Below are 26929 nucleotides of genomic sequence, written 5' to 3' on the forward strand. Positions count from 1 at the left end.
AGTAGCACATGCAGTGAACCATGCAGCTCAACAGCTTAAGCAAGGACCATCATCACCCATATGCAAACTTAAAAGAATTCATTTTCACATAGTTGTTTATGATGAACAACAAATTATCAGATTCCGTTAATTTTTTCCAATTATTTTTTCAGCATTAAATAATTTAAAAAAAATATGAAGTACTGTTATGTTCTAGCTTTATGGCAAAACAACATGGATTTAAACTGTCTAATTTCCTTTCTCACTGTCCTTACTCTGATCCAGTTTGGTTCTTAGGTTCTTACCACCACCTCACTGCCACAAGTGATAATATTTAATTTACTATGTAGTTAATTACAGCATGGTCAGAGGTACTTCAGTAGTGAGCAGAAAAAAGCCTTAAAGCCAAAATAGCACCTCTTATTTCAGGAAAGGGGAAGTTTTTATTCATAAGATTGAAGTTCTACTTAAGAATTTCAGATGCTCGTGCCTAGAAAAAAAACTTGGAAAATTAGTCTATCCATTGAAATGAAGCTACCTTAACAGGCTCAATCTGCAGCACTCCTTAATCCCCAATTACAAATCAGTGTCATTGTCATTTTCTTCTTTCACGGAATGAAAGATTGCTTTTCAGGCATTTAGACTCAAGTTAACCCAGCTTCATCCAATGATTAACTCCATTTTCTGTTATGTTCAGATATTTGTAAGCAAGCGTTCGCTTCAAGCTAAATTATGTACTTTGTGAGCATCAACAAAACTAAGGATTTTTCTGCTTTCATTACTTCAATGATTGCAGTTTGCTTTATGCGCACACAAAAAACTTTTATTGCATACACAGCTCTATGAATTCTGAAATCTCAGAAGTCAATTTAATAACCAGCATTTAAGGACTTTTAAAATAGGGGGTTGTTTAAAAAAAGGGGGGGGGGCAAGTTTTGTCTTCAATACTGAGTTTTATTATATCACTGCATGTGAGAAAACTCAGAAAATATAACCAAAATTAGAGCTACAGATGCCCTTAGAGAACTGCTGAACCTAATATCATTTTTCAAAAGCATTCCAGATGACTTGGATAACTATCTTTGAGTTTAATGTTCCTTTTCTTATATAGGAAAAAAAAAATACATATATTCTACTTCAAATTGTAAATGTTTCATCTTCTGTGAAGAATTTTTCTTCAATAGCGATTAGATTGAGGACTCATTAGAAAAAAGTATAGATGGCAGAATCTGTCAGATGAGATGAAAGCTTGGCATCTGGCACTTGTTTTTAACATTTGATGAACAAAAGAGGCATTCAGTATCATTCTGAAGGGTAAGCACTGATAGGGAGGGAAAGAAGTTCATATATGAATCGAGACTCTTCTAGTAAAGTTCTCAGGACTACAGGGATTTTTTTTTTTAGCTTTTAAAAATAATTACTGTATGTATATTCCATGCCATATATCTTTCTGTTGGCATTGTGCACGTTACTAGAAGTCAAAGGGTTAAGGAATAAAGAACTTCCTCCCTACCCTTCAACAAAATGCCTACAAGTGCTTAAACTGAAATGCCAAGGGGAATTGTTTTTCTTTTGGGAGAACAAACAGTTGATTTGCTTTCATTGGATTTTTGTTTTATCAGATTTCCAGCAGTACACTAAGAAAAGATGAAGAAGAAGAGGAGGAAGATGAAGATGAGGAAGAGGAGGAGGAGGAGGAGTTAGATGCTGCTAAGGAAGTGAGATAACAAAACTGTTTTAATAGGCTTTTTTTTTGTTGTTTGGGGAAAAAAACCCTTTCCCTTTACAGAAAAGCTTTTGTGTGTTAATAAAAAACTTCACTGAGGCTGTATTTTTAAAATTCCAACAGCAGTGAGAATTGGCACTAATACAGTGGAGTGCCAGAAATAAACAACCAGTTCCAAAGAATGGAACAGAATCTGCTGAAAATGGACAATTTCAGTAGCTAGAAAATGAAATACTTAAATAGAATCCTGTATTATATTTGCATAGATGTTATATTGCAGTCATGTCTGCTTAAACTTACATGATGACCAGTGTCCAAAAACTATACTAACCTGACAAGCGGTTATGAACATAAGGGTTTGCTTGTTACTTTGCCAATACATTACCTTATTCTCTAGCTACACACCTCTTGGATTTAATAAGTCCTCTAGCTATACTTGTCATAATTGGTTTTATACATCCTAAAGTAACTGTAGTACTCAAGAAACTGATTACAGCAACAATCCTGTTAAATTTCGTTACCCACCCTGGATGGCAGAAGGCAGGGTGAGGTGTATTGTTTTCTCATTGTTTTCCTCAGGCTTGACTACAATGACTTTTGATTTCTTTAGCCATATAGAATGAACATGAACAAATACGGACCTAGTCCAGTATCTACTCTTAATGCTGCTTTGCTTTTAAATAAAAGTGCCTTCATAATAAAACTAGTTGATATTTTATATAGCTTACATTTATTATATTAATTGACATGCTATATAGAGAGTTTCATGTGTTTAGCTGGTTGATTCAGTTACCAATTCCATCAGACATACAAGAAATTACGCATTTTGGTGTAATTTCTTATCCTGTTTGAGATGGTGGTTATGCACATTCATTTCTGCATGGCATACAATTGTCTGCCAGAAAGTTGCTACCATAGTTTATCTCCAGCTTTAGTATCTGCTAAACGTAGAAAGAACACATATATAAATCTAGAATTTAAACTTGTAACTGGGAAAACAATCAAGTTATAACCAAATATTAATTCAGTTAAGGAAATAAACCACACAGTGCATTTTTAATATTGATACTGCCTTTGTCCACTGAGGCAAAATATTCAATGTGTACCTGTTTCAACAGGTGAAAAAACAGGTTCTGCCAAAAATTAATGTGATGAAAATATAAGTGAAACTGTCACAATATAGGGTTGTTTTACAAACCAGAATTACATACTATTGACATTGAACTACTGTTGGCAAGGAGTAGAATACTAATGACCAAAATTTTAAAAGTATCTAGGTAACTAATTCCCCTCTATTTCAGGGAGTAGGGCACTTCAATAAATATTTGTATCACATCAGAATTACAATGATCACCACTTTACCATTTCATATTCAGTGAAGTCATGTAATCCAAAACAGATGGTTAACTTATGACTACACCAGGTTTTCATATAATACAGATATATGCAAGTAGCAATTATTTCTGCACTATGCCTTGAAAAAGGAATTCTGAATAAAAAAAGGAAGCAGTGCTTAGTTTAATTCCCACTAAAAGATTAGTAGCTAGGATACAGAAAGAGAATTTTTTTGTATCCTCAGCAACTTCAAATTCCTTCTCCTCTTGTACTTCACAAAAAAAGTCGACTTTAGGAATTACAAAAATAGAAAAATACGGTGTTGGGCAACTCCGTTCTGCATATATGTCATAAGTTTGCATGTTGGACAGAAATTGTGTGACCTCAAAACTATAGATGAAAAAGTCACCAATTTATGTATTTTAAAACCAGAAGAATTCAGGATGTAGCTGCAGAATTAAATATTACCTACAGACACTTTTGCAAAGATTTTTGTCATGGCATCAAGTGCTGACAGTATTCCATTTGTTCATATATATTTTGACCACTGCCATGTAGATGATGCAGGCTTGTATCCATTCTTGCTAAGGGTATTTTGCCACTCCACTGAACATGCTGGCCCATTCCTTTAGGACTAAGGATATTTTTTTTGTACTCATCAGATTCTCATATGTTATGGCTTTCTTGAGTGTCTCAAGCTTCTTCTGTACATGAACACTACTGCTAGTTTTTGATGAGAGAGACTGTTCTCTTTTAACTCATAACTTTTGGATTATGGTAGCAAAAGCAACTTCAGAGTAAGCCTAACTAAGGAAACTAGCTATATTCTTTATCAGCATCACAAACTGCAGCATTTCCTTTGTTATTCTTTTATTATGTGGATGGTACTTGAAAAGGAAGAGCAATAATTCAAGCCATGTAATCAGAGACTCTCTCTGATGTTTCCTGAAAGTACAGTGCGTCCAAACCATTAAATATCTAATTCTGAAACCCTTATTATCAGGGAATGCTGTCACCACACCATGCACCTGTACTACCTACTCAGGCAGAATCAGAATATCTATATATGCACATACACATCCCAATTGGGAAAAAAACAAAACAAAACAAAACAAAAACACACAAACAAATACACACTTTTTGGCCTATCAATCAGACAAGAGTAGCCTAGTCATAAACTCTAATCTGTCTTTAAATTAAAGACAAACCAGCTATAAGGCAAACAAAAAACATTTTGAAATGCCTTAATTATGACCTGTGCCATTATAAACTCTTTTTTTATGCATTCACTAGGGGTAAAAAAAAAGACATTCCCCATCTCCAAAATTAATGGTACCTTATCAGCAATTACGCAAACTTTCTTGATAATAGATAATGCTTTTCCTAAAAGATAATCTCACACTTAACCAGCAAAATCCCTGCTAGATTCCCCTATCCTTCCAGCCTCCAAATCCTTTTTTTGATTACAAGGATTCATATGTGTGTACCAGCACTACTTGAGAAGCATGGTAAAAAGTTTACCAATTTATATAAGAACTTCAAACAAATCATCTAAAGCTGATTAACTGGAAAAGTTACTCACATTCACATTTACACAACAGCCAGAATTAGTAAAGATGTTAGCTTACAAAAATAACCACAATGAAGTTTTCACCATGATTAGGTCACACGAGTTCATGTTCAGGATTCTTTTAACACAACTTTATTTTCCCTGCAAGTTTCTGTCTCCTTAATCTCTTTTATAACAACTGTGAAATGAAAGCACTGATTTTTTGTGGATTTTTAAAATTTTAATTCCATTTAAATTCAGAGGGGGGTTCAGAACAGTACATTCTGAAACCAGTTCCTACGAGACAGCAAAAGAAGATATGTAAGTGTTCAGAATTTGAAAATTTGGCCACATTCAAGGTTTTTTTCCCTCAGAGGAATTTACATATACAGACTTGGCATTATCATTTTCATTCAAAATGCTTTTTTCCTAGCACTTAGAGAACAAATAATATACAGAAGAAGTGAAGCTACACTGGCCACTTAAAGATTATAGAACAAAAAAAAAAAAAAAGAAAAACAAAACACAATACCACCCTTGATTTAGTTTGCTTCTACTTAAAAGAGTTTATATGGAAGTTGAGTAACGATGATGACTTGACCACAGGTGAGGGTGATCAGTCACTGGAACAGGCTGCCCAGAAAGGCTGTGGAGTCTCTCAAGATATTCCAAATCCAACAGACAAGGCCATGAACTTTTTGTAGTTGACGCTTTGAGAAGGGAGTTGGATTAGAAACCTCCAGGTCCCTTCCAACCCCAACTACTCTATGAATCTATGGTGTTTTGGTATTGCCTGCACAAAGGTTAAAATAAGTTTTCATCACCAAGTTGCAACTCTGTTGTCTTAGTTTGAGGGGACTAAGACTTCATAAAATTCTTTAGTACTTCGAGTACTGTCTTGTACAGTTGCAGTGTCAACAGTGGTACAAAGTCCTTATCCACACAACCACTTTCCTACTAAGCCTGAATGTTGAAGATGCACTTTGTCCTCAGAGGCCAGCCTTTATTACTTCCTAACATTTAAATATCCTGGTACCAAACCAATCATTCTAAATACTGACATAAACATTTATTTTCTTACAAAAGAAAATAACATAGTTGGTTGTCAGCTTAGTTGCCGGTGACAGATGTTAGTTAAAACTAATTAGAGATTGACCTGGAATGCCTCCAGACATCATTAGCAAGTTAACATTCATATTACAAGCATGTGGAGATAAAACAAAGACCACTCTGAATACCCAGGCTGAAGACAGAATTCTTGATCTAATTCCAAGGTTTGTTTTCTGCCTTAAGGTACTACAGTGAGTGAGGCAAACAAAAAAACCTATCTGACTGATTAATACAGATTTTGCAGTCTTTGTAACTATATGTATTCATTGCTGTGTTTAATAAGTTCACTCTTACCATAGGAAGCAGCCAGCATCATTCTTGCCAAGACCCATGTATGCTGAGCTTAACAGTTGAGATCATTAACTGTACAGTTTTAAAATATAAAGACACATTTAATGGCAATTTATTTTTTATTAAAAAAAGTTGCAAAGCCAGCTAATGTGAACAGGAAGCTCTTTTTTCTTCTTTTAATAGGAATGCCTGCAACCACATGAAATCAAACAAAACCTGAACAGTTTACACCAAAACCAGTCATTTTTAATTTTATTAAGCTAACCTCAGCAAGAAGCATCATCTACTAATGCAGTAGCACTGAAGTTCTTCTATTTAAACCGTTTCTGTGGTCAATCAACCAGCGCTTACATTTTTATTTGATGCAAAGTCATGAGACATGGAATTAAAGCAAACTAAAAAAACCCCGAAGTATTACAACTCCATGCCTTTATGCCTCCATGTAAGACATTCGATGTCCTCTACAATTTCTGGGCTCTTCTCTGCCACAAGAAGTGGGCACAATGCAGTCTTATATCTCAACCATACAGATATTTCGACCAAAAGCTAAAAAACCGAACTAGATATTATTTACAACCGTTGATGGAAACAGTTTCTTCTGCATCTTCCAGTAACTTTTAAAAAAGTGAAAATAACTGTCAATACTGTCAAATCTAGAATGTCTTATTCTAGACCATCTTTTCCTCCTTTACAGCAAGCTCAACTTAACTTTCCGTGGACCAATTGGCCTATCATTCAGTTCATTAATAGCCGCCATAGCTTCCTCATAGTTTGTCATAGCAACGATGGCATCACCCGAAGGTAATCCTTGTTTGTTGTACTGTACACAAACTGACTCTGGTATGACTCTGTAGCCATAGAAAAAATCCAGAATCTCATTAGGAGTAGCTTTAAAAGGTAAATTTTTCAATCGAATAGGAACACCATGTTCAGAACCACCACTGAAATTTGGATCCGGCATAAATCTTCCTTCAGGAAAACTTCCCATTTTATTATTCCCAAACTCCATTCTGCCAAAAGGTTCACCGTCACCACCCAAATCCACGAGGGCTGGTGGACCTCTAAAATCCTCAGGAGGGCACATGAAGTCCTCAGGGGGGTGTCTAAATTCAGGATGCCTAAAGTTCCCAGGGGGACCAAATGAATGCATGCGTGGCCCTTGTGGTGGCCCGGGTGGTGAACCAACTGGACGGGAAAGCTCATCTCTGTCATAGGGATGTGAATGACTCCGCATGTCATTTGGTGCAGACAATGGTACAGTTACACCAAACTTCTCCATCTGATCTTCAGATATAAGTCTTATTAATACCTCCATTCCCAAGAATCTTCGACGATTTAAATTTTCTGCTTTCATGGCTTGTTCTTCAGATTTAAATTTCACTAATGCTTCTCCCAGCCCAACTCCTTTGTCATCACAGAGCAAGTAAATATCATCTTCGTCAATATCAAATCTCGCAAAGAACTTTTGCACTTCAATTTTGGACACATCAAACGGAAAATTCCTCACATAAACACATGTCTTAGGGCCAGAATGACCTTCCCGGTAACTTTTTTCTGGTATGGCCTGTCCAGGATGATCTCTGTCCTGTGATCTTCTCCTCTCACAAGAATCAATTATTTTCAACATTGACTTTTTTGAAATTGGAAAAATATAAACGGGACGATTGAGCAGAACCTTTCTATGACATTCCAAAGCAGCCTGATAATCTCTCTCACTCCTTAACAGGACAAAAGCATCTCTAGTCCTCCTCTGATGCTTATCTGTTAGAAGCTTGATTTGTTTGCTGCATATGTCCAGATCAGGAAAAAAATCTCTCAAATCTCTCTTCTCCACATTAGTAGACAGATTTCTTAAGTGTATGTAATATTCCTGGGTGGGAGGTGAACGAGAACGTGTTCTTTGTCTCCTTGGTGATCTTGAATGAGAATGTTTCCTTGAATGCATATAGCCTGAACTTCTTGGAGAGTGGTCTTCACACAAAAAGTGATCCACCTCATTTGGCATGTCCACCGTCCCACCATATTCAATCCATCGTTCCTCTGTAGATGGGCTTATTTCTATAAACCTCTGACCCATGTATTGTCTATGACGCTGAAGTCCTTCTAAGGCATCACCAGGCGTAGCAAATTTTACCAAGCAATCACCATTGCTTAAACCATTGCGATGCTTTATCAGAATCACTCCATCCACGTGTATCCCAGAAAAGAAGGCACGTACTTCATCTTCTGTTGCAGAGTAAGGTATACCACGTAGATATAAATAAAGATCATCTGGGTTAAATGGATGAGAACCCTTTCTTGATGGATAGCTTGATTTAGGCATACCCATATCACCATGTCTTGTGCCATTGGTATGGAATCCAGCCTCTGGATGATTTGGTGGACCATAATCAGGTTTACTCATTCCTTTTGGAAAAACCGGGACTACATGTGGAAAGTCTCCAACACCCGATGCACCAGAACCATTAGTACCTGTTCTTCTAGAGCCAGACATCATTTCTCGTCCCCCACGGCCAAATTGTCTCCGGCTCATTTCTATGGTATTCTGCATTTCTGCCTTGCTGCTGAGAAAGAGCTCTATGCGCGAGTCCTTGATAAACCCTCCTGAACAGCTCATGGCACGCCGTGCATCTTCATCTGTTGCAAATATAATAAAAGCCTCCCCAATCTCTCCTCCAATAATATGCACACCTCCATCAGGAATATTCAATCCCAAGAAGAAACGACGAATATCTGCAGGACCCGCAACAACAGGAAGCCCCTGTAAACGGATGACTACAGCCATGCTGAGCTCAACCCACAGCAAAAATCACCTGCAGACAAAAAGGTACACATGATAGCACGTGTTTAGTACTCAGCTATTACAGTATCTTAACACTTTAGAAGCTAGAGCCTTTTTAATCAATGTCCTTGTCTCAATCAAGAGAAGGTACCAAAAAACCCACAAGTTCACAAGAACAAGATTAAAACAAGATTCACTGAAAGTTGATTAGTCAAAACAGTTAGCTACTCCACCAGCACACGTGCACAAGTCTATCAATAATACCTATCCTAAGGGCAACAAAATCCACCTCAGTCGCTCCTCACCATCCATGGTGCCTGAAGAACACCCAAAGTCTTTCATGGCATAGTTATTGTATGCCAGAGATCTCTGCCCAGTCCTCAGGAACAAAAAAAAAAAAAAAATCCTGTTTACTTTTGAACAGGACACAGAGAAGAGAAAATGAAAAAGGATAACTACGTCACTGGAAAATGAAGTAATTCACACACAGTGATGACTTCACTGTTTTGACAAGCTGCTCTACCCAGTGATCAGTTCTGTTCAATAATGTATGTTTTCTCAGCGTTCAAAAATGTTGTCTTTTTCATGTAGTCAGAGTATTATCTGCAGCAGCCACGTGCACTCAGGAGAGCAAATCCTAGTTCCCGGCCACAAGTCTCTGAGAAAAAAAGGCTGTGCATGATCTTGTCACAATACTCAGTGAGAAGTGTTAAGCTTTTGGCAGCTTACCTGTTTCTGCTTTGGAGACCTGATAAATTCTGTAAAATCAACTTAACTGTGGAAAGAAAACGAAACATAATTAATGGCTGATATCTGTATTTTTCTTTACATACTGCACTACACTGCTGCAGCTCATCCATAGCAGTGGCTAATATTAAAGCCAAGCATGTAATGACCCCACACTTTGGGATACTATGATGAACTCCTTCCATGTGCCATGATGCTATGCACTGCATTCTTGTGTTCCCATTTTAGAAGCAAAAGAACTTCAAAATGTAAGCTGTCTTCTCCAAACGCGGAAAACACGGTGAGATTACTTGGTCATCAGTTGTGCCACAGTGAACTGTTGAAATGAAACAGACTGACAGTAAATCGAGGGAAAAACTCTCAATTCTTTTGAGTCCTTGAAAGATGCGTAAGTCCATCTCAAGATTACAGGATGTGTCCATTCTTCTGAAATCCACCTGCTTTCAAAGTTCACACCAAGAGTATGCTACTCACCAGTCCAGCACTGCACTTAGTGTACACAATGAAGACATGCAAATGAAAGAGCAAAACTATCCAACAAGGAGAAACTTCAGGGAGTGCTTCAATTTACAAAGCAAACTTTAATATTTTCCCTATACATTGGCTCCCTTTCAAACATAAGAAGAATCACTTTAATAAACTGACTTGAACATATCCTGATTTTCAACACCAACATCACACAACATATTACACAGTACTCTCAGAACAAACAAGCTTCTGTAGCAAATCACTACATCCCTTTAAAAAAAAAAATACAAGAGCCCAATGCTCCAGTGACAAGAGTTGGAGAATATCCCTTCTGCAAACCCCTTGTTCAGTAACATAAAGCACTCAAGCCTGATGCCAAGTTATCTGTCAATCACAGTAACTATCACTCCACCTGAGCTTAGCGAAACAAGAGCAAAACCCAAACTCTGTAACTAACAGCTTCTACATCACTTCCACACCAGCACTTTGTAGACACAACAAACCAAAACCAACAGCCTGTTTAATAACTGCACTGAAGATCATCAGCTCTCTATTTTTCTGGTGGGTTGACCTCAGCCAGCAATCACTCCTCATCCCCACCTGTGGGATGAGGAAGAAAAGATGAAGAACAAAGTCAATAAACTTGTGGGTCAAGATGAAGACAGTTCCATCAGCGAAGGAAAGATAAAAAAGTGGAACAACGGAAATCACAGGCTGAACGATGCCCAGCCTGCCTCCGAACAACCACTTCGGAAGGCAATAAAAAATCTCTCCCAAAAAAACCAAAACGATCAAACAAAAACCTTCTTCCTCTGCCTCAGGTTTTGTTGCTGAGCATGATATTACACGGCATGGAATATCCCTTTGGTCAGTTTGGGTCAACTGTCCCGGCTGTGTCCCCTCCAAGCTTCTTGCCTGCTCCCAGTGTACTTCCTGGGGTGGCAGAGTAGGGGAAAAAAGAGAAAGCCTTGATACTGTGCAAGCACTGTTCAGCCAGAGCCAAAACACTGATGTGTTGTCAACATACTTTTAGCCACAAATCCAAAACACAGAACCGTATGAGCTGCTATGAAGAACGTTAACTCCATCCCAGACAGACCCAGTACACTTTTTAACATATCTTCTCAATGGATGTGACGGCAATGCCAAAAAGCAAGGAGAATTCAGGGGCGGAATTTTCTTATAGGACGTTCACGTCTTGAAAAATTAAATCCCTTGCCCTGCTACTTCATGATGTATTTAATCTGTAGTAATTCCGAATTCCACAACTCTGCATTCTTACCCCAATTTTTAAACAACGTTCAGAACAGATCTCAATATTTCTTCAATGATAAACAGCAAGTTCTCCACAATGAACCATGGATACAACACACTACCTTCAGGGGTGCAAACTAGACGCAGTGATTCCAGCTCATAATGTGATATTTAAGAAGTCCATAAACAGAAATGCAATTTCACATAATTAACTTCTACTGACAATCAAGCATTGGTAGAAGTGTAGACAAGCCATCCAACAATTCAAGTGAATGACCAAAAAGAGTGACTTTGGGATGGAAATGCCACACAAAACTAAGACTGAGTCGTTAAGCAAGCAAGGACTTCAGAGAACAAGGATTTAGAAAACAGATTGACAACTTCATGCCACAAACTTAAAAGCACATAAGTGTGCACACCATTTTAAGAAATTTTGTATGTGAACTGAGTTAACTATAAGACAGTGCTATACCTATACTTCCACAGCCTCACCAAATTGCAAACACCATTAAAACTTCACTAAAAAAAAAAGCCGACTTAAAAACGCTGTAGGAAACAAAGCCTGCACTAGACTAGTATTTTTAACACATCTTTAACAGATTATTCTGCACGCAGTGAGTATGCAAACTAGAAATAACACCACAGAAATACCCCAAGTATAACAGAACAATATGACAATAACCGGTGGATCAGAGCACGATTACTTATTCTAATCCTCTTCAAAATAAGCCTTAATTAGCAGCTGCAGTAAGCTGTTGCTAATGAGTTTTCTCATCGCTGAAGATGCGAGTGAGCTGTGTGTGCAGCCGGGCCCGCGGCACGGCCGGCCTGACCGCTGCGAACTGGCTGGAGCACGCCCGTGAGGCGGCCCCGCCGGCGGCGCCGCTCGAGGCCCGGCCGCACCGGCCCCTGCACGACCCCGCAGGGCCGCGGGCGGCGAATCGGGGAAACGGGCGTGAGGTGGACACCACCCCGCGCCACTGGCGCTCCGGCCCGCCGGAGGCCACTTGTGCTCCTGCCCCGCGGAGAAGCCCGGCCTCCCCACAGCAGCGGGACAGGGCTGAAGGGCGGCACCGGGGAGGGAAAGGCAGCCAGGCGGCACGGAAGGCCGCGGCCCGGGGAAGCGCCGCGCCGAGAAGCGGCTCACGGCGGGAACCCCGCGCCCTTGGCTACACGCAGCGCCCCGGGAACCCGGGCGCTCTCCCTCGCGCCATCCACCCACCGGACACGCCGCTAGAACAGGTTCCGCGCCGAGCCCCGCTCCCTGCAGCTCCCGGCACAGCACCGCCAAAATGGCGCTCTTCGGGGCTCCCCACAGCGCTGCGCGGAGAGGCCGCACTGCGCCTGCGCGACCCCCTCGCCTTCGCCCCTGCGGCCACGAGTCCTTCCGGCCCTCGCTCGCCCCGCGCCGGGCCGCGCGCGACCCCGCGCGCGCACACTACAGGCGCGCGGCGCCGCGGCCCGCCACCAGCAGGCGAGGCGGCAAACACCACTGTCCTAACGCTCCCGCCTGCGCATGCGCAGTCTGAGACCTGTGCCAACGCGCGCGCGCGGACGAGGCGGGCGCCGGCAGAGCCGAAAGCAGTTGCGCTGCAGCTAGCGCGCATGCGCCCTGGGGCCCGCGGCGGCCCTGGTGGCACCCGCGTTAAACCAAGGTTTCTATAGGGGACAGAGTCGCTTAGCGTGCCGTTACTTTGGCGTGTGAAACCTTGTCTTCAGTCTCTCGTTCCCATTAGCCCCGGTGCCTGCCCAGCTGAGGACCTGAGGCGGGGAGAAGGGCCCGGTGCGTCCCGGTGCTGACAGGCCTGAGCCTGTGGGTGCCTCAGGAGGGGGGGGCGGGTTGCACCCGCGGCTTCTCTGCCAGTGGCGACAGACGCGATTTCTAACTCGGGGCTGGCTGGAGTCTGGTTTTGGGGGGGAACGGCGGTCAGGGATGGAGGGAGGGGAGGAAGAAAGGTGTGAAGCTGCATACAGGGAAGACGAGAGGCACAGCTTGGGTTGCATAGGTGAGGTAGTTACATTATCCTAGTGTTTATCCCACTTGCTTTTTTATGTGTTTTATGTATTCTCCCCTGTATTTCTAGTCTTATTGTGTACTTGTGTGCTCAATTTTTGATAGCCAAGAATCTGTATTGTTTATGGCAGATTCACCTAGTGATTCAATCTGTAAAAACTTGTTGAACTTAACAAATTTGATGAGGATTTAAGCATTTGGTGAGGTAAGCACGTAGGCTTCCAAGCAATGGTAATGAAAAGAAGCAATTAGCACAAAGGGACAGTGAGGAATAATTAAAATCTAGGTCATTAAGTGCCCTGCAAAGTTTTGGTAATGTTGGAAGGAACGTGGGCAAGAGCAGCCTGGCCGGTGAAAAAGGGGGTGCGTGTCTGCACATCCACTCCTTAGGCATTTGGTATGTTCGTCCTGTTACCAGTTGTCTCTCAGAGGGAGATAACACATGTATATCGCATTTGTATTATACATTGTGTAACAGTTTTAGAATGAGGTACAGAGGTAGAAGGTACAGAAGGTGCAAACTAGACCTCTGTCTTTTCGTCATTGTTTCTTCAAAGAATCACAGAATGTTAGGGATTGGAAGGGACCTCAAAAGATCATCTAGTCCAATCCTCCTGTCGGAGCAGGAACACCCAGATGAGGTTACACAGAAGGCGTCCAGGCGGGTTTTGAATGTCTCCAGAGAAGGAGACTCCACAACCTCCCTGGGCGGCCTGTTCCAGTGCTCCATCACCCTCACTGAGAAGAAGTTTCTTCTCATATTTAAGTGGAACCTTCTGTGTTCCAGTTTGAACCCGTTGCCCCTTGTCCTATCATTGGTTGTCACTGAGAAGAGCCTGGCTCCATCCTCATGACACTCACCCTTTATATATTTATAAACATTACTGAGGTCACCCCTCAGCCTTCTCCAAGCTAAAGAGACCCACCTCCCTCAGCCTTTCCTCATAAGGGAGATGCTCCACTCCCTTAATCATCTTCAGCTCCACGTTCTAAACCACGCCAAACAAAACCCTCTGAACTTCGCTTCTCCGTTTTCAGCTACCCATCCCTGCTGGAGTTTCCCGAGCCTTCTCCTGGCCCCTTTGTAGCCAAGACACTAAATCTTCCCCCGGGCCTGCGCCCCCCGCTCTCTGTCCCCGAACGCTTCGCCTCCTGGGACGGGCCCCTCGCGCTTGCCGTACGAGAGGCGATTGACCAATGGAGATGTGCCGTAGGAGGCCGCAGGTCGCCATGGCGACGCCGGGGCGCTGGGCCGCCGCTGTCCTGCTCCTGGCGGTGGCTGCGGCGCCGCCGCCCGCCCGCGGCTTCTCCCTCCCGCTGCAGCGGCCCGGCGACTGCGGGGACGCCGGCTACTTCGACATCTCCCGCCTGGCCTGCGAGCCTTGCGGCGCCCACCAGCGACAGAGAGCCGGCGGTGAGCGACACGGCCCTGCGGCGCGGGGGGAGGCGGGGCGGCCCGGGGCCGTGCGGGGCCGGCGGGGCTCGGGTAGCTCCGCGCTGAAGTCCGCGCTCCCTGCAGAGGGAGGTGCAAAATCTGAGCTCAGGTTTTGGCGGTCAAACAGCTTTCCTCAGGGGCAAGCCTGAAAAGGCAGCGAAAAGGGCCGGCATCCCGCAAAGACATAATTTACCACAGCACAAGTGTGATACCTGTGTCTGAGATACATCCCAGAGGAACGTCTGTAGACCTTTTTTTTTTTTTTTTTTAGTCATCTGTCCTCAGGCATCTGTATGATTATAGATATTCACATTTTCATCAATAAGATTTCACAGGGCCTTGAATTTCTCTTCTCGAACTCTTCCATAATGTGAAACCCCTTGTCAAAACTTGAATGGCTGAGATATTGGGTGTCTGCGATCTTCAGGCCATGCACATGCTAATCCAAATTGCACACGCAAACTAGGAGCATACACAACACACCGTGACAGTATTAAATGAAAAATACAGATGGTAATTCACTTTCTTTAGGAGTTAAGATGGCGTTATAGTGTCCATCTTTTATAAATACACAGTCCAAAAGAAGTGGGAGTTCCATGTTGTGTGTACGGAAACAAACTGGAGACTAAGACCCAACAGCACCTCTATAGGCTTGTCACCTCCTCCTCCACCATCATGGTATCTTAAAAGAGTAACCCTGTAGTTTACTTGCAGAAAAAATGCACTGTAATAGTTTTCAGACCTCCTGATAATGTGGATGTCTAGATACACAACTCCCTGTTAGGCTTGAATCTCCCTCTACCTCAAGAGCTTCAGGGAGAGAGAAATTCCAGAGGGGGGTAAAGGATTTAATTTTTTCTGACTGGAGCAGTGTAGGTAGTTGCCACCCAGTCTGCTGTTTGCATCTTGTCTGAATTCTGAATTCCGCCTGGGATTGCACAAGTCTGCCCATGCACTCCATGACTAAATCATCACTGTGGATTCTGCTTTCAAACAACAGGTCTAAAAATTTAGGTATCATCACAGTGAATGTCGCAACTCAAATCTCTTCATTGATCTAATCCTGTTGGGCTTTTTCTTCTTTATATTAAGTATGAATGGTTGATGATTTTTACTAATGTTGTTTCTGTAAAACTGGTCTCATGAGGATGTACTTTGAGGTTATAAAGCTTTTCACAGAATTTTGCATGCACAGTCCAACAAGCTTAAATAATAATAACTCCAGTTTATTAGTACATAAAATCAAGTTGGGTTTGTAGTATGTGTTTAAAAATACAGAGAGAGGTCCATGATAGCGAGACTGAAAATGTTTATGAAAAATACAGTTGTTGAGCACTAGCAGATGTGCACTATGATGTGCCATGAAAGTAGTGTTTAATTTCATACTAAAAGTTACCTATGTTCTGTTACTTACTGAAAACCATTCAGTATAAAGCTTGATCCCCATGCACATTTTTAAAAGCTTTGAGTTTAAAATAGCTTTACAAACTACGGTTATATTTTGAAAAACCTTTGCACATAAACGTGTTTTGTTTTTAAGACCGCCTTCCTATTCAAAGGATAAAAACCGTACACAAACCTATGGTGTTATAGAGAGGATGGGCTAGGAATGGCAGTGTGGCAAGATTTAGAGGGAGAGATTATATCTGTTATTAGATCAACTGATATAGTTTAGTTTAAAACAAACTCACAAAAACACAAGCTCTGGGTTCTTGTTTCGCACTCCCCCTCCCCCACTATATAAGTCAGCCCAGCAATATTTTCCTAAAACATCTTTGTACAAACTGTAACATGAACGTTTTTTTAAAAGCAAGGTGATTTTCTTACACATCTCACTTGGGTGCTTTATTTGTCTATCTAATAATCTATATTGATCTCTTGAGAACAATAGCAGTTTTTCGTAGTATTCTGTGGAAAAAAACAACAACACAGTTTTATCTAGATTAAAAGTGCACGTGCATTTTTTTTTTCAGGTAGTTCATGTGAATGTCAGCCAGGATACAGGATGGTTTCTGGTAATGGTGGGTCTTCCGTTATTTGTGAAAAATGCCCAGCAAATATGGTAAGTGTTGAACTTTTAATACTTTGTAATAATAATAATAATAATAATTTTAAACGATTTTAAACTGTTTTGAAATTTGCTCCTCAGTGCAAGTTCTTTTTTGTTAATTTAAAATTATTTTGCATAATAGCCTTTGCTTGTAAATTTTTAAGACCATGCTTATAGGTAGTAATTTTTTTTCTCTTCAGAAGCATTATTACTATTATTTTGGAGGCATTTTTTCATTATAAGTTTGATCCCACAGCCAAAGGAAGAATATTTTAAATGTTTCATTTCCTTCCACTGCTTTTCTTTTCTCCTTTGTGGTATGTTAGCCTTGCCTGGAGACCACTGTTTTATAGAATGCAAAAGATGCTTGTCAGCTCATAGGTTTCTCATTCGATTATTTATATAAATGCTATTGTTGTAATTTTTAGGCTGTATCTTTGTAGTCCCTGATACTTTATATTTTTACTTCAAAATGAGCTGCTGCTATTTTGTTACTTTAATTATATATATCTTTGCAGTTTGGTCAATTCTTTCTACGTTTCTTGACAAACTAAGCTATAATTTTGGGTCATATTCACAGCATTGAGCCAGAAGCACCAGGCTTAACCAGCTTTTTCCCACTATAGTAAAAATATTTTTTCTCCAGCAAAAACAACTTTTCAGAGTGAGCGCCTTCCTGAATACTTCTTTCTCTCCAATAGCTGTAGAACAACTCTCACGAGACCAGCTTAGTTTCATAAGTTAGGTGTTTAACGGCTAATGGGTAATATAAGTAATTTCTCTCTTCTTTCTGTCTTCTTGCTATGTTAGACAAGGACACTGACAAGTATCCATTGGTGTTTTGATCATTCGGCTGTTTCTTTCTCTTTCCTATAATGGTGGCATTAGTTTTTCATCCTGTGGCAAAGCTTATGCAACAATAAAGTGATGATAGTGGAGAAGGGAATAATGTCAGTGTCACCTGAGGATGAGCAGTTATCTTCATTTTCCTCATTGGTTTTGATCTGTAGTGCAGCTACTTCATAGTATAAAATAAGAAAGGATGTGAACTGTTTGGGTACGTGCAAAATTCCATGCAGTTATATAAGCTGCTTGACTTAAGACTCCTCCACTTCCATTACTTCTGTATACTTATGTGCAAATATGTCTACTTATGCATTGTTTATTGTTTTTTTTCCCCACTATAGAACCTCTATATCTTTTTTGAAACCTTCCACTTTTAATCAACTCTTGTCTTCACTAAAGGATGCTAGCTAAAGGGTTCAGAAAAAGCTTAAGAACACTTTTTTTAGTCTATGTCTGCACAGGAATTACTTTTGCCAGATTGTTTACCCTTTTTTGTCCATAAAAGCTTCATGAACGTTGTCAGTGTTGTATCTGAATACCTTTTCTACTAAATAACATCTGGATCAGGCATTGTTCACAGATACTGGGTGATGTCTACACTTTTGAAAATTATTATAGTTTTACCTTTTATTTTAGAGTGGAGTTACTCAAGATGGGTGGAATTGTATTATTTGCCCTAAAGGCCTAACTTCAGAAGGAAAATGTAAATGCCTCAGTAATGAAATATTAGGTAAGAAGTCTATATATCTATGTATTAGGTAAGAAATCTGTCTTACATATTTGAGTTTATTGACATGCTCTTCTGTTAAATAGGAAATTTAAGATATGTTTACATATATAATGTAAAGATTCAACATTCCTCTTGATCTTAAACCTTGTTCCTGAAAGACGAGATAAATCTGTACCATTGTTCATTACAATAAGAACTATTATGCAAACATTTCAAAATCAATACTGGTGTATCAGTTCCTTTAAGCTGGTTGATGCTGGGTGGAGGCATTCAAATTGGGATAAAACCAATGTCAATATAGACTAAGAAAAAGCATAAAGATGTTTTGAAGGATATAATGCATAAGTCCTTCACGGTACAGGAATTATACATATATGAGTAGGTGGAACATAATAGCCTGAGCAAGCCAAGCAAACTACTGTGCATCAATCTTGGTGGCTGTCGTGCTTCTCTGAGACACACACCTGTATCTGTGATTTCCTGTGACATGGGTGTGCTTCCCTATATCTGTGCCTCTTGCCTGATGCTCTCTTACAGTTACAGATGAATTTCAGTAGGCACAGAAAGTGAATTATAATGTTAACTTCAGCATCTGTGTTAACTATATTTCTGCTTATATTGCATGGTAAAAAACTAAGGGCAAAGTATAATTTTCATCAAGGGTGTAAAACAGAAAAGCTCCTGGAAGCTCTAGTTTTCCTTATTTTCAAAGAAACATGATGGAAAAGATTTTCCATGTGCCTGTAATTCTTTGAATAGGTGTTACTAATGTCCTCTTTGGTTACATTTCAAATAGAGTATACTGGAGAATCACTGTTTTCCAGGTCATTACTTTAAAATTTTCCTAAGAATCTGTAAAAGAGTGGATACCAAATCATCTCCCTTCAACTCTAAGAGAGTTACAAAATACATTCTGAGACTTTATGGTAAAATATTGAGAGCAAAACTGATTCTGTAATGTGCAGAAAGAACATTAGTATTGTAATTCTTTTGATTCTCTTTGTTGGTTTTTAGGGTTTTTTGTGATAATTGGACTTGAAATCTCTTGCCAAATGATTTAATTGCTGGAAAATGCAGCTTTGAAACTTTGAATTTGTGGCATTTGCATTAATCATTTCAGATGAAAATCAAAAATATTTTTTTCCAGTAGTTTGTAAACTTGATGATTTAAGTTTTAGCTTTGGAAGGAAGCTTTGGTTTGAAATTTAGTTCAGAATAAATAACAAAGGAACACCAAAAATGGATGTGAAATATCCCATTTCTCATTAAAACTCAACTGCATGTGCATAGCTCTGAACAGTTCACATTTACATGTATTTATTTATAGTGGATGTTATTTGCAAGTTGTGCTCTTGATTTTTTTTTTAAATAAAATCTTTGCATTTATTTTAGATTGCATAGACACTATTTTTCCACGCTTTTCTTAACCCATGTGGCATACTGTGCATCATGCAATTTTATCACAGTTGTTTTTGTTTTCCACTTAGTGGAAAGGAGTGTCGACGGCATTTTGCTGGATGAAGCGTTATGCATTCACTGTAATGGAAGCGAGCAATCGTTCTCTGCCTCAGATTCATCAGGAAATAGGTTAGTGTTCCTTTCCTTTTGTGATGATAAATTTGAACGTGCCATGCCCTGTTTAAATGGAACATTCTTGAGTCTGTATCTTTGGGATGACAGTTTTAAAAGCAGTGAATTAGAAATCGTCAACCAACCCCAAATCAAACTCAATATGTTTTATGTTCACTGAATGGCCAGTGGCTTGGTTTGTTTGTTTGTCTTTAGTGAGGCTACAAGAGGGACTTGGAATTTAAAGCAGAAACATAATTCTTATTTTGATAATCAATTATTTAATTTCTACTTCACTGACAGTAGGTACAAATCGGTAATGTCTTTTGGATTTCAGTTCGAACTAGTGAAGATGCTTATGGTGTTATCAGGCATACTATGAAATCAGCTTTCACTAGGTACTAAATCTCAGACTTAACTACATTTTAAGTGCATTCTTCATCTTTGTGATCCATAGGTGTGTAAGATGTGAACAAACATTCATCAATGTAACGAAGTCTTGTGACTGCAGCAGTCCAAACATTTTAGTAAGTAGAAGAATGCTTATTGTATTGGAGCTCAGAAAAAGAAAAGTTATGCTGACAAATGTATAGATTTCCATAATTATTTTATCTCTGGGTGTTTTGTTGTGGTGGGTTTTTTGTTTGTTTGGGTTTTGTTGGTTGGTTGTTTGGGGTTTGTTGTTGTTATGTTTTTGTTTTTTTCAGACTGGAGGACTGTGTTTCAGTGCTAGTGAAAACTTACCCCCAAAGGGAGTTGCAACTGTTCGTTTTGGACAGCTAGTAAGTGTGTTTATTCTAAAACATTTTCAAGCTATCTTGTTAATTACTTTCAGTAAGTCTTTTAAATTCTGTTCCTGAAAAAAAAAAGGTGGTGGTTTGTTATTGATCATGGTGATTGCAAGGCAATTTGCATTAAGATAGAGTGTAGACATGTAGACCCAATAAGCATTGTTCTAATGGAATATGTTTAAGAAAATTAATGCCCTCTTCAAAACTGAAAAAGGGAAGTAATTTACATGCATTTAGTATCAAAACAAGCAGTATGTGGTCTACCGTTTTAATTGTGGGTATTTAAAACACAAACTTGTATCACAAAAACATGCTGAAGAGTCAATGAGAGCCTCTGGGCTTTTAAAATTTATTTTAATTTTTAGTACATAAAATTGCTGTTCATATGAAATATTTGAAAGAAGACATAAAGACTGAAAAGACATTTTTAGTTGTCAGATGGTTAGAACTGACAGAAGAAAAACAACACCTCTACAATTTGAGATGGTGTATGGAATTGTTGATTTCAATGAATTGGCTAATGATTGAAAATACGTTTTATTGAGAAGAATGAAGGCATTTTCATTGTTTTAGCTAATGAACCAGTATTAGTTGTGACATCTGCTCAAGTTAGTGCCATTTTACACGTAGTTCTGAATTCAGGAAATGTGGCCGATAAATGTAATTTGTCCTTAAATGAATTAAAGGCTACTGCTTGAAAGAAAGCAAAAAACATTCTTCAGCTTTCCTGACAGCTAATATTGGTCTTGCTTTTTGAAAATGCATTCTTCTAAATAATATTTTATTGCAAGCATGTCTTTTCAGTTGTTTACAGCATGTACAGAAACTTCGTCTGGTTCAAATGTGAGTAGTTATGAAAGGCATGTTATGAAATAATTAATTTGGCAAATTTGGTCCTGAGTTAAATTTGCCACCCAGTCAACACCTTACCCTTGAATTTGTTAGTACTTCCGTAGTGCAGTAAAAAAATCTCCTTTGTCACAGAATACATGTTCAAAACTTCAATATTTCTGCTCTTGTTCTGAATATTTTGTCTAATTTAGTGAAGTGAAACGTTATTGCATTATGGTTGTGTTTTGAACTGAGCTGGTTTGATTTAGACATTTACAAAGGACAGAAAGCTCTTAGAAAAAAATAAGGAGCATCTTTTAGCTGACATAGTTTTCCAGGCTGTTACATTATAGATAAATTGTTCTGAACAAAAACAGTGAAGCAGTTCCTTATTTACAGGGTATAACACTGACATCGACGTGGTTTCTGAAAAATCTGCAATCCTCAGCTTCTGCCTGCTGGGTGAGTTTCATTAATGTTTGGGGCTTGTTTTTTTAGAGAGAAGTGATACTCTGTGTAAAAGCACGGCACTTTGGTTTTTGGAAGTTAGCTTGCTTATTTTTAAATAATCTTGTTTTGAGATGACAGTAGATAAGGAAGAAATATATATACATAATATTTAGAAAGGATAGTGAGAGCTAGTCAATGTTAGTTCAAGTCTCCAGGGTCAGAACTTTCACAAGGTGAATGGTGGTAAACAAAAAATCCTGCAATAGTCAGTAGGTATGTGAACTGTTATTGAGCATATCCATTAAGGGATCACTCAGAAAATTAACTGCTTGCATAATCAGTATTGATTGGCAGCTGGTCTTTAGCTCTTATTTGGCTTTCAGGTAATCACTTTGTTTTGTGATGGAGAAGGATAACTGTACAACCATCCTATTTAGCTTTGCTTTGATTTATATATTCAAGTGCTAGTTACTATTATATTGGTCTGGGTGGCAGAAACCATGGGTGGAAGAGTGCCTGCACCAACAGAATCATACACACTTGTGAAGCGAATATGCTTCGGCCTCCTTTTACCGACTCTCTTATCACACGTCCTCATTTCCCTTCCATATTCCTTTCCTCAAAATCAGATTTTAACTTCTCAGGCCCTACCTTTTCTCCCAATCTGTCAGGACCCAAAGGGCTACCCTGGCTACAGGTGTATAAAGATCACAACAGTGAGTTCACAGGATTCCGTAATATACAAGCACATGGATTCTTTTACTTCCTACATTTCTTTGTTATAGATAACTAAGAATTGCTACTAGTAAAATAAGTATGCTTATGATTAATAAAGCAAGTGTATGTGTATTCCAATGGTGATAGCAATCAATAGTAGCAACAGGCATATATTTCAATATTAGAAGTTACTACAAAATTATCACTAGTAAAGCAGCACATATGCTTATGGACAATTACCTATATGCGTGCCTATGTAGATACATATTATTCAAAATAGTACCAGTACAGTGCTCACCAAGCCACTCCCAAGACTGGGGCCTCAAAATCAATGATGGACAAAGTCTCAGTTCAAAGATGATCCATGTCGCAGACTCTAGAGTCAGCCTGGCGTCCCGAGCAATGGTCCAATAATTTTCCTAGAAGAGCTCATAGTAAAGTTTGTGCAGGGGAGTTTTCTGTGTGCATGTGTGAGAGAGACAGACAGGGACAGATTCACTTTCCATTTTAGGTAAAAAATAAGTCATTTTTATATCACAGAGACATAAGGGGGCATAGGACAGCACCACCTGGAGCAACCAATAGATGATGAGGTTTTATATTCTCTCAGACCAGTTTTTATTTTGCCAGATTTTTTCTGCTCTTTCAGCTAGAACAGCAAATAACAGTTGCTGATTTGTACTTTCTTAGAATGTTTCCCTCTTTTCCAGGCTATTTTTCACCTTTCCAGGTGATAAGGTGCTGTTACAGCTCCTTGGTTTTGTGCTTATTGATGGTATCTCAGGATGTCTCTGGTGTTTAGGTACGCAGCTGAAATTCTCAAGAAAGTTTCTGATTCCCAGGCTGGCAGCTCCCTGGCTGGTAGGCATTCTCTCTGGCAGTATTTCACCAGCCTTCTGTTCAGTATTTTCCCAGAGTACCTTTGTGGCCGCTCCTGTCACCGTCTCATACACACAGGTCTGAGATGTATTCTCCTACTTATCCCATTCTTTTTTACAAACTGAAACTATGCGCATCACTTACATCAGTTTATCCTGTTTGCCTGCCTCAGCCTGCTCAGCTCTTCGGAGGTGCTGCCTGAGTGTAACGTGCAACTGTGCATCTGACCCACGCAAAGGCAATAGGTGTTGGCAAGTTCATACTAGTGCAGTGATCACTGCACACAGACGCCAGGCATCGCTTCTGGCTATCGCATGGCAGTGGTTTGTTTACCGAAACTGAACAATGGTATAAATACAACGTAGTTTAGGAACAGTAGAATAAAGTACTAAAACTGAAAAGAAGGTATTTATGACACATGTGACTATAGTTGTCAGTCTTAGCTCTTTGATGGAGTCATCTTTGTCATACTGCCTAAGTGGTGTTAAATATTTTGATTCTTACTTCATTTTCTAAATGCAGATTTTGACATTTCTGTCACATCATACCATCTAGCTGATGCAACTAAAATAATCTGAAAAAGTAAGAGCATTGGTTTCATGCTACCATCTGCAGACCTATGAAAATATGGAACCTGAATAACTGGAAGAAAATATTAGGTATTGAAAAAATGAGATCACTTTCAACTAAAAATGTGGCTTTAGGAGTGGCTTATTAAAGACAGCATGAATTTTATGACTGCCTTGCCAAAAGGAGGGGTAAATAAATACTTTTCTGTGTTCTTGTATTTCTCCACTGCAGTTATACTCCAATCTAACAGCATGCCAAGCTCTTGGAAATATGTGTGTGATGAATATGAACTCACTGAGTTCTTCAAGTACTGATGCCTGTGGTTTATTTCAGTATATTTATATCAATACAGCAAGGCTAGGCATTGTTCATTCAATATCCTTCTGGTAAGTTACCTTTTCCATAACTTCAGTCTTTAATAGTGTTTTATGGAAATTATTATTCTAAATGTTCTTTGATGCAAAACATTATGTTTCTTTAGAGAAAACATTGTAATTGTTTTCAGGAGGCATAATCTTCCATGGCTATATTATGGTGATCAACCAGGATTAGCATCCCAAGTGCTTGAGGCAAATCATTTCCCTACGACCTTCAGTTTTAAAGGAACAGATAAGGTAGGTGTTGGGTAGCAGACATGGGGAAACATATGTTAGGAAGAGGACATAATCACATAAAGAGGTTTAGATTCTTTGCACACATGGCTCCACTAAGGATAATTTTTAGACGGTTAGTGTAACAAAACTGAGTGTGACGTCTTATGGAAGAGGAAGGTGATATTTATGTAAAAGATCTCTAGGTAAGATGATTTTACTGACTTACACTCACTTGGTCACATATTTATTTTGCTTATGTTCTCATACCCACATTCTCATAAGGCTAAGATGTGTTTGCCTGAGTGTTCTGACTGGGCTCAATTGTGTGTGACACAGGGAACAAGGAGTGCCGGCTATTAAGTCCTCATTATGTCCCCAAGGTTCTTCTGGACTGGCAGTGATGAACTAGTAATTAGACAAATCTTTTATAGCCCTTAGGAATTAATAGTTGTTTTGGCATTGTCCTTTGCTTCAGAGTCTTGTTCCTTTCATTTTCCATAAACTGGAGGCAGATTTGGTCTTTGTCTCTTCCCGTTGTTTGAAATATATACATCCTTTTGTCAGTTTTCCTGGTGAGCTAATTGGAAATAGGTATGTGTGATGTTGTTCTTCTGCCAAGGTACATGATCTTTTACTGACAAGTTGTCTGTGTCATGATTTTATCAGAACCAATTTCTCAGCTTTATTCCTGGGGATAGTGTTCTTCATTACTGCTATGTGATGTTTCCTTCTGTTGCGTCTGGTGCTTACACACACATTTCATAGAATCACAGAATCACACCTTTTTCAAAAGTAAACTACCAAAACTAAGATAAAAAACATTAAATCAAAGGGAAAAAATTAAACATTATGCTGAAAACTTTAGGGAAGCATCAAACAATGACACAGCAGTCCCTAAAATGTGTATACCACTTTCTGGCAGTTTCATTGTTCCTTTATGTTTTTTCATCGTTAGGATGTAAAGCTGCAATTTATTGCAGCCTCATTTGATGCAGCAGGAAACTTTCTCAAGTGGCAAAATTTGGAAGGAGGCATCTTACAGGTACATTTGATTTTAGTTGTCTTTTGTTGATACGCTGACATTCTGATTACCTTTAGCCAAATTAAGATAAAAGCCAAGAGCTTTTTTTTTTTGGTTACTACAGTAGTGACAGTTCATAACATAACCATAGAGCTAGATTAGGGAAAATAACCCTTGATTCTTTCTCACGATGATCTCTAGAAAATCAAACGTATAAATTCAGCAACATTGCCTTCACCCATTGGACCGATATAAAATTGGAATATTGGAAAGCTCTGAAAAGCAGTGCTAGTCATTTAGAACCGACTGTCTCTTTCTTCCATTCAGCATACAGTTACCCATGTATATAATTTATTATTAGCCCTCTTTTTTTTAGCAAGAAAAGTATATTCTTTAGCTCTCAGTCCACATAGAAAATTCTGGAAGTATGTCCCTGTTGGGTGTTGTCACCTGCTTTCACACATTATGAGAATGCCAAGCAAATCAGTGATTATGCCACTGTGAAGAGAGATAGGAAAACTGATCTACCACCGTATTTTCTTTTGATCTCCTGGGATTTTTTGTTTATTTATTTTGGGTTTAATATAAAATATACTCTTTGGCCAGCATCTGCCTGGCTTTTTCATAACAAAAAGTTATAAAAACTTGCCAGGAGACTTTACAAGGAATTAGGGAATACTGGCTGGAGGATTCACAATACCCTTGGACGCTCTATCCTTGGACACTCTGCCCTCAGATTTCAGTGGCGCACACATTCTGCTCCAGCAGTAGCATGCTGTATAGGGTGTGAAAAATGCAAAGAAGCAGCAAGTGGACAGTGCAATAGTAATTAGCCTCAGAGTTAGCAGAAACTGGCAGCTACAAAATGTGTTACAGAGCAGAATTTGTTTAGTGGTCAGTAGTGATCTAGGCGCTCTCAGCAATTCTCTAGGTTGGCAACAATAGCAAGAACAATGGGGAATTGTCTCATTTTCTACGCTCTTGGTGTCACTCTTGGAGCACATCACTTCAAATCCTACAATATCTACAGAAGAGCAGCTGACACTCAGGATATAGAGTGACTGCTCTTTCTTTTGTTGTTGTCTCAGGATAAAGTCTTACATCTGCCTCTCAAATTTTAAGGAAAACTAGTGTCTGAGAAAATGGCATACTAACACTGTGCATAGAAAATGAGATATTCTGACATAGATTT

General features: G+C 39.4%; 3 protein-coding genes across 4 annotated transcripts in view; 2 read left to right on the forward strand and 1 right to left on the reverse strand.

Moving 5' to 3' along the window:
• CIBAR1 (CBY1 interacting BAR domain containing 1) overlaps positions 1-6301 on the forward strand; it is a 26991-nt gene extending 20690 nt beyond the window's left edge. The window contains 1 exon segment of the mRNA XM_065627252.1: positions 1602-6301. Within this exon segment, the coding sequence (XP_065483324.1) occupies positions 1602-1706 (105 nt within the window). The 3' untranslated portion in view covers positions 1707-6301.
• On the reverse strand, positions 3453-12573 carry RBM12B (RNA binding motif protein 12B). Its single transcript, XM_065627250.1, has 3 exons — positions 12464-12573; positions 9502-9547; positions 3453-8803 (listed from the first exon to the last, which is right to left on the reverse strand). The coding sequence occupies exon 3, from the start codon at positions 8773-8775 to the stop codon at positions 6679-6681; it is 2097 nt and encodes a 698-aa protein (XP_065483322.1). The 5' UTR covers positions 8776-8803; positions 9502-9547; positions 12464-12573; the 3' UTR covers positions 3453-6678.
• Positions 12574-14452: 1879 nt separating this feature from the next.
• TMEM67 (transmembrane protein 67) overlaps positions 14453-26929 on the forward strand; it is a 31458-nt gene continuing 18981 nt past the window's right edge. Inside the window, exons 1-10 of one of the 2 annotated variants that reach the window (XM_065628032.1) lie at positions 14453-14669; positions 16664-16752; positions 18223-18316; positions 19804-19903; positions 20343-20412; positions 20593-20667; positions 21907-21969; positions 24355-24509; positions 24629-24737; positions 25672-25758. In XM_065628032.1, coding sequence (XP_065484104.1) covers positions 14453-14669; positions 16664-16752; positions 18223-18316; positions 19804-19903; positions 20343-20412; positions 20593-20667; positions 21907-21969; positions 24355-24509; positions 24629-24737; positions 25672-25758 — 1059 coding nt within the window. The remainder of the gene's footprint in view (positions 14670-16663; positions 16753-18222; positions 18317-19803; positions 19904-20342; positions 20413-20592; positions 20668-21906; positions 21970-24354; positions 24510-24628; positions 24738-25671; positions 25759-26929) is intronic. The other variant, XM_065628034.1, reaches the window with a different exon arrangement.

Source organism: Caloenas nicobarica, chromosome 2, assembly GCF_036013445.1.
Source record: "Caloenas nicobarica isolate bCalNic1 chromosome 2, bCalNic1.hap1, whole genome shotgun sequence".
Taxonomy (NCBI): Eukaryota; Metazoa; Chordata; class Aves; order Columbiformes; family Columbidae; genus Caloenas; species Caloenas nicobarica.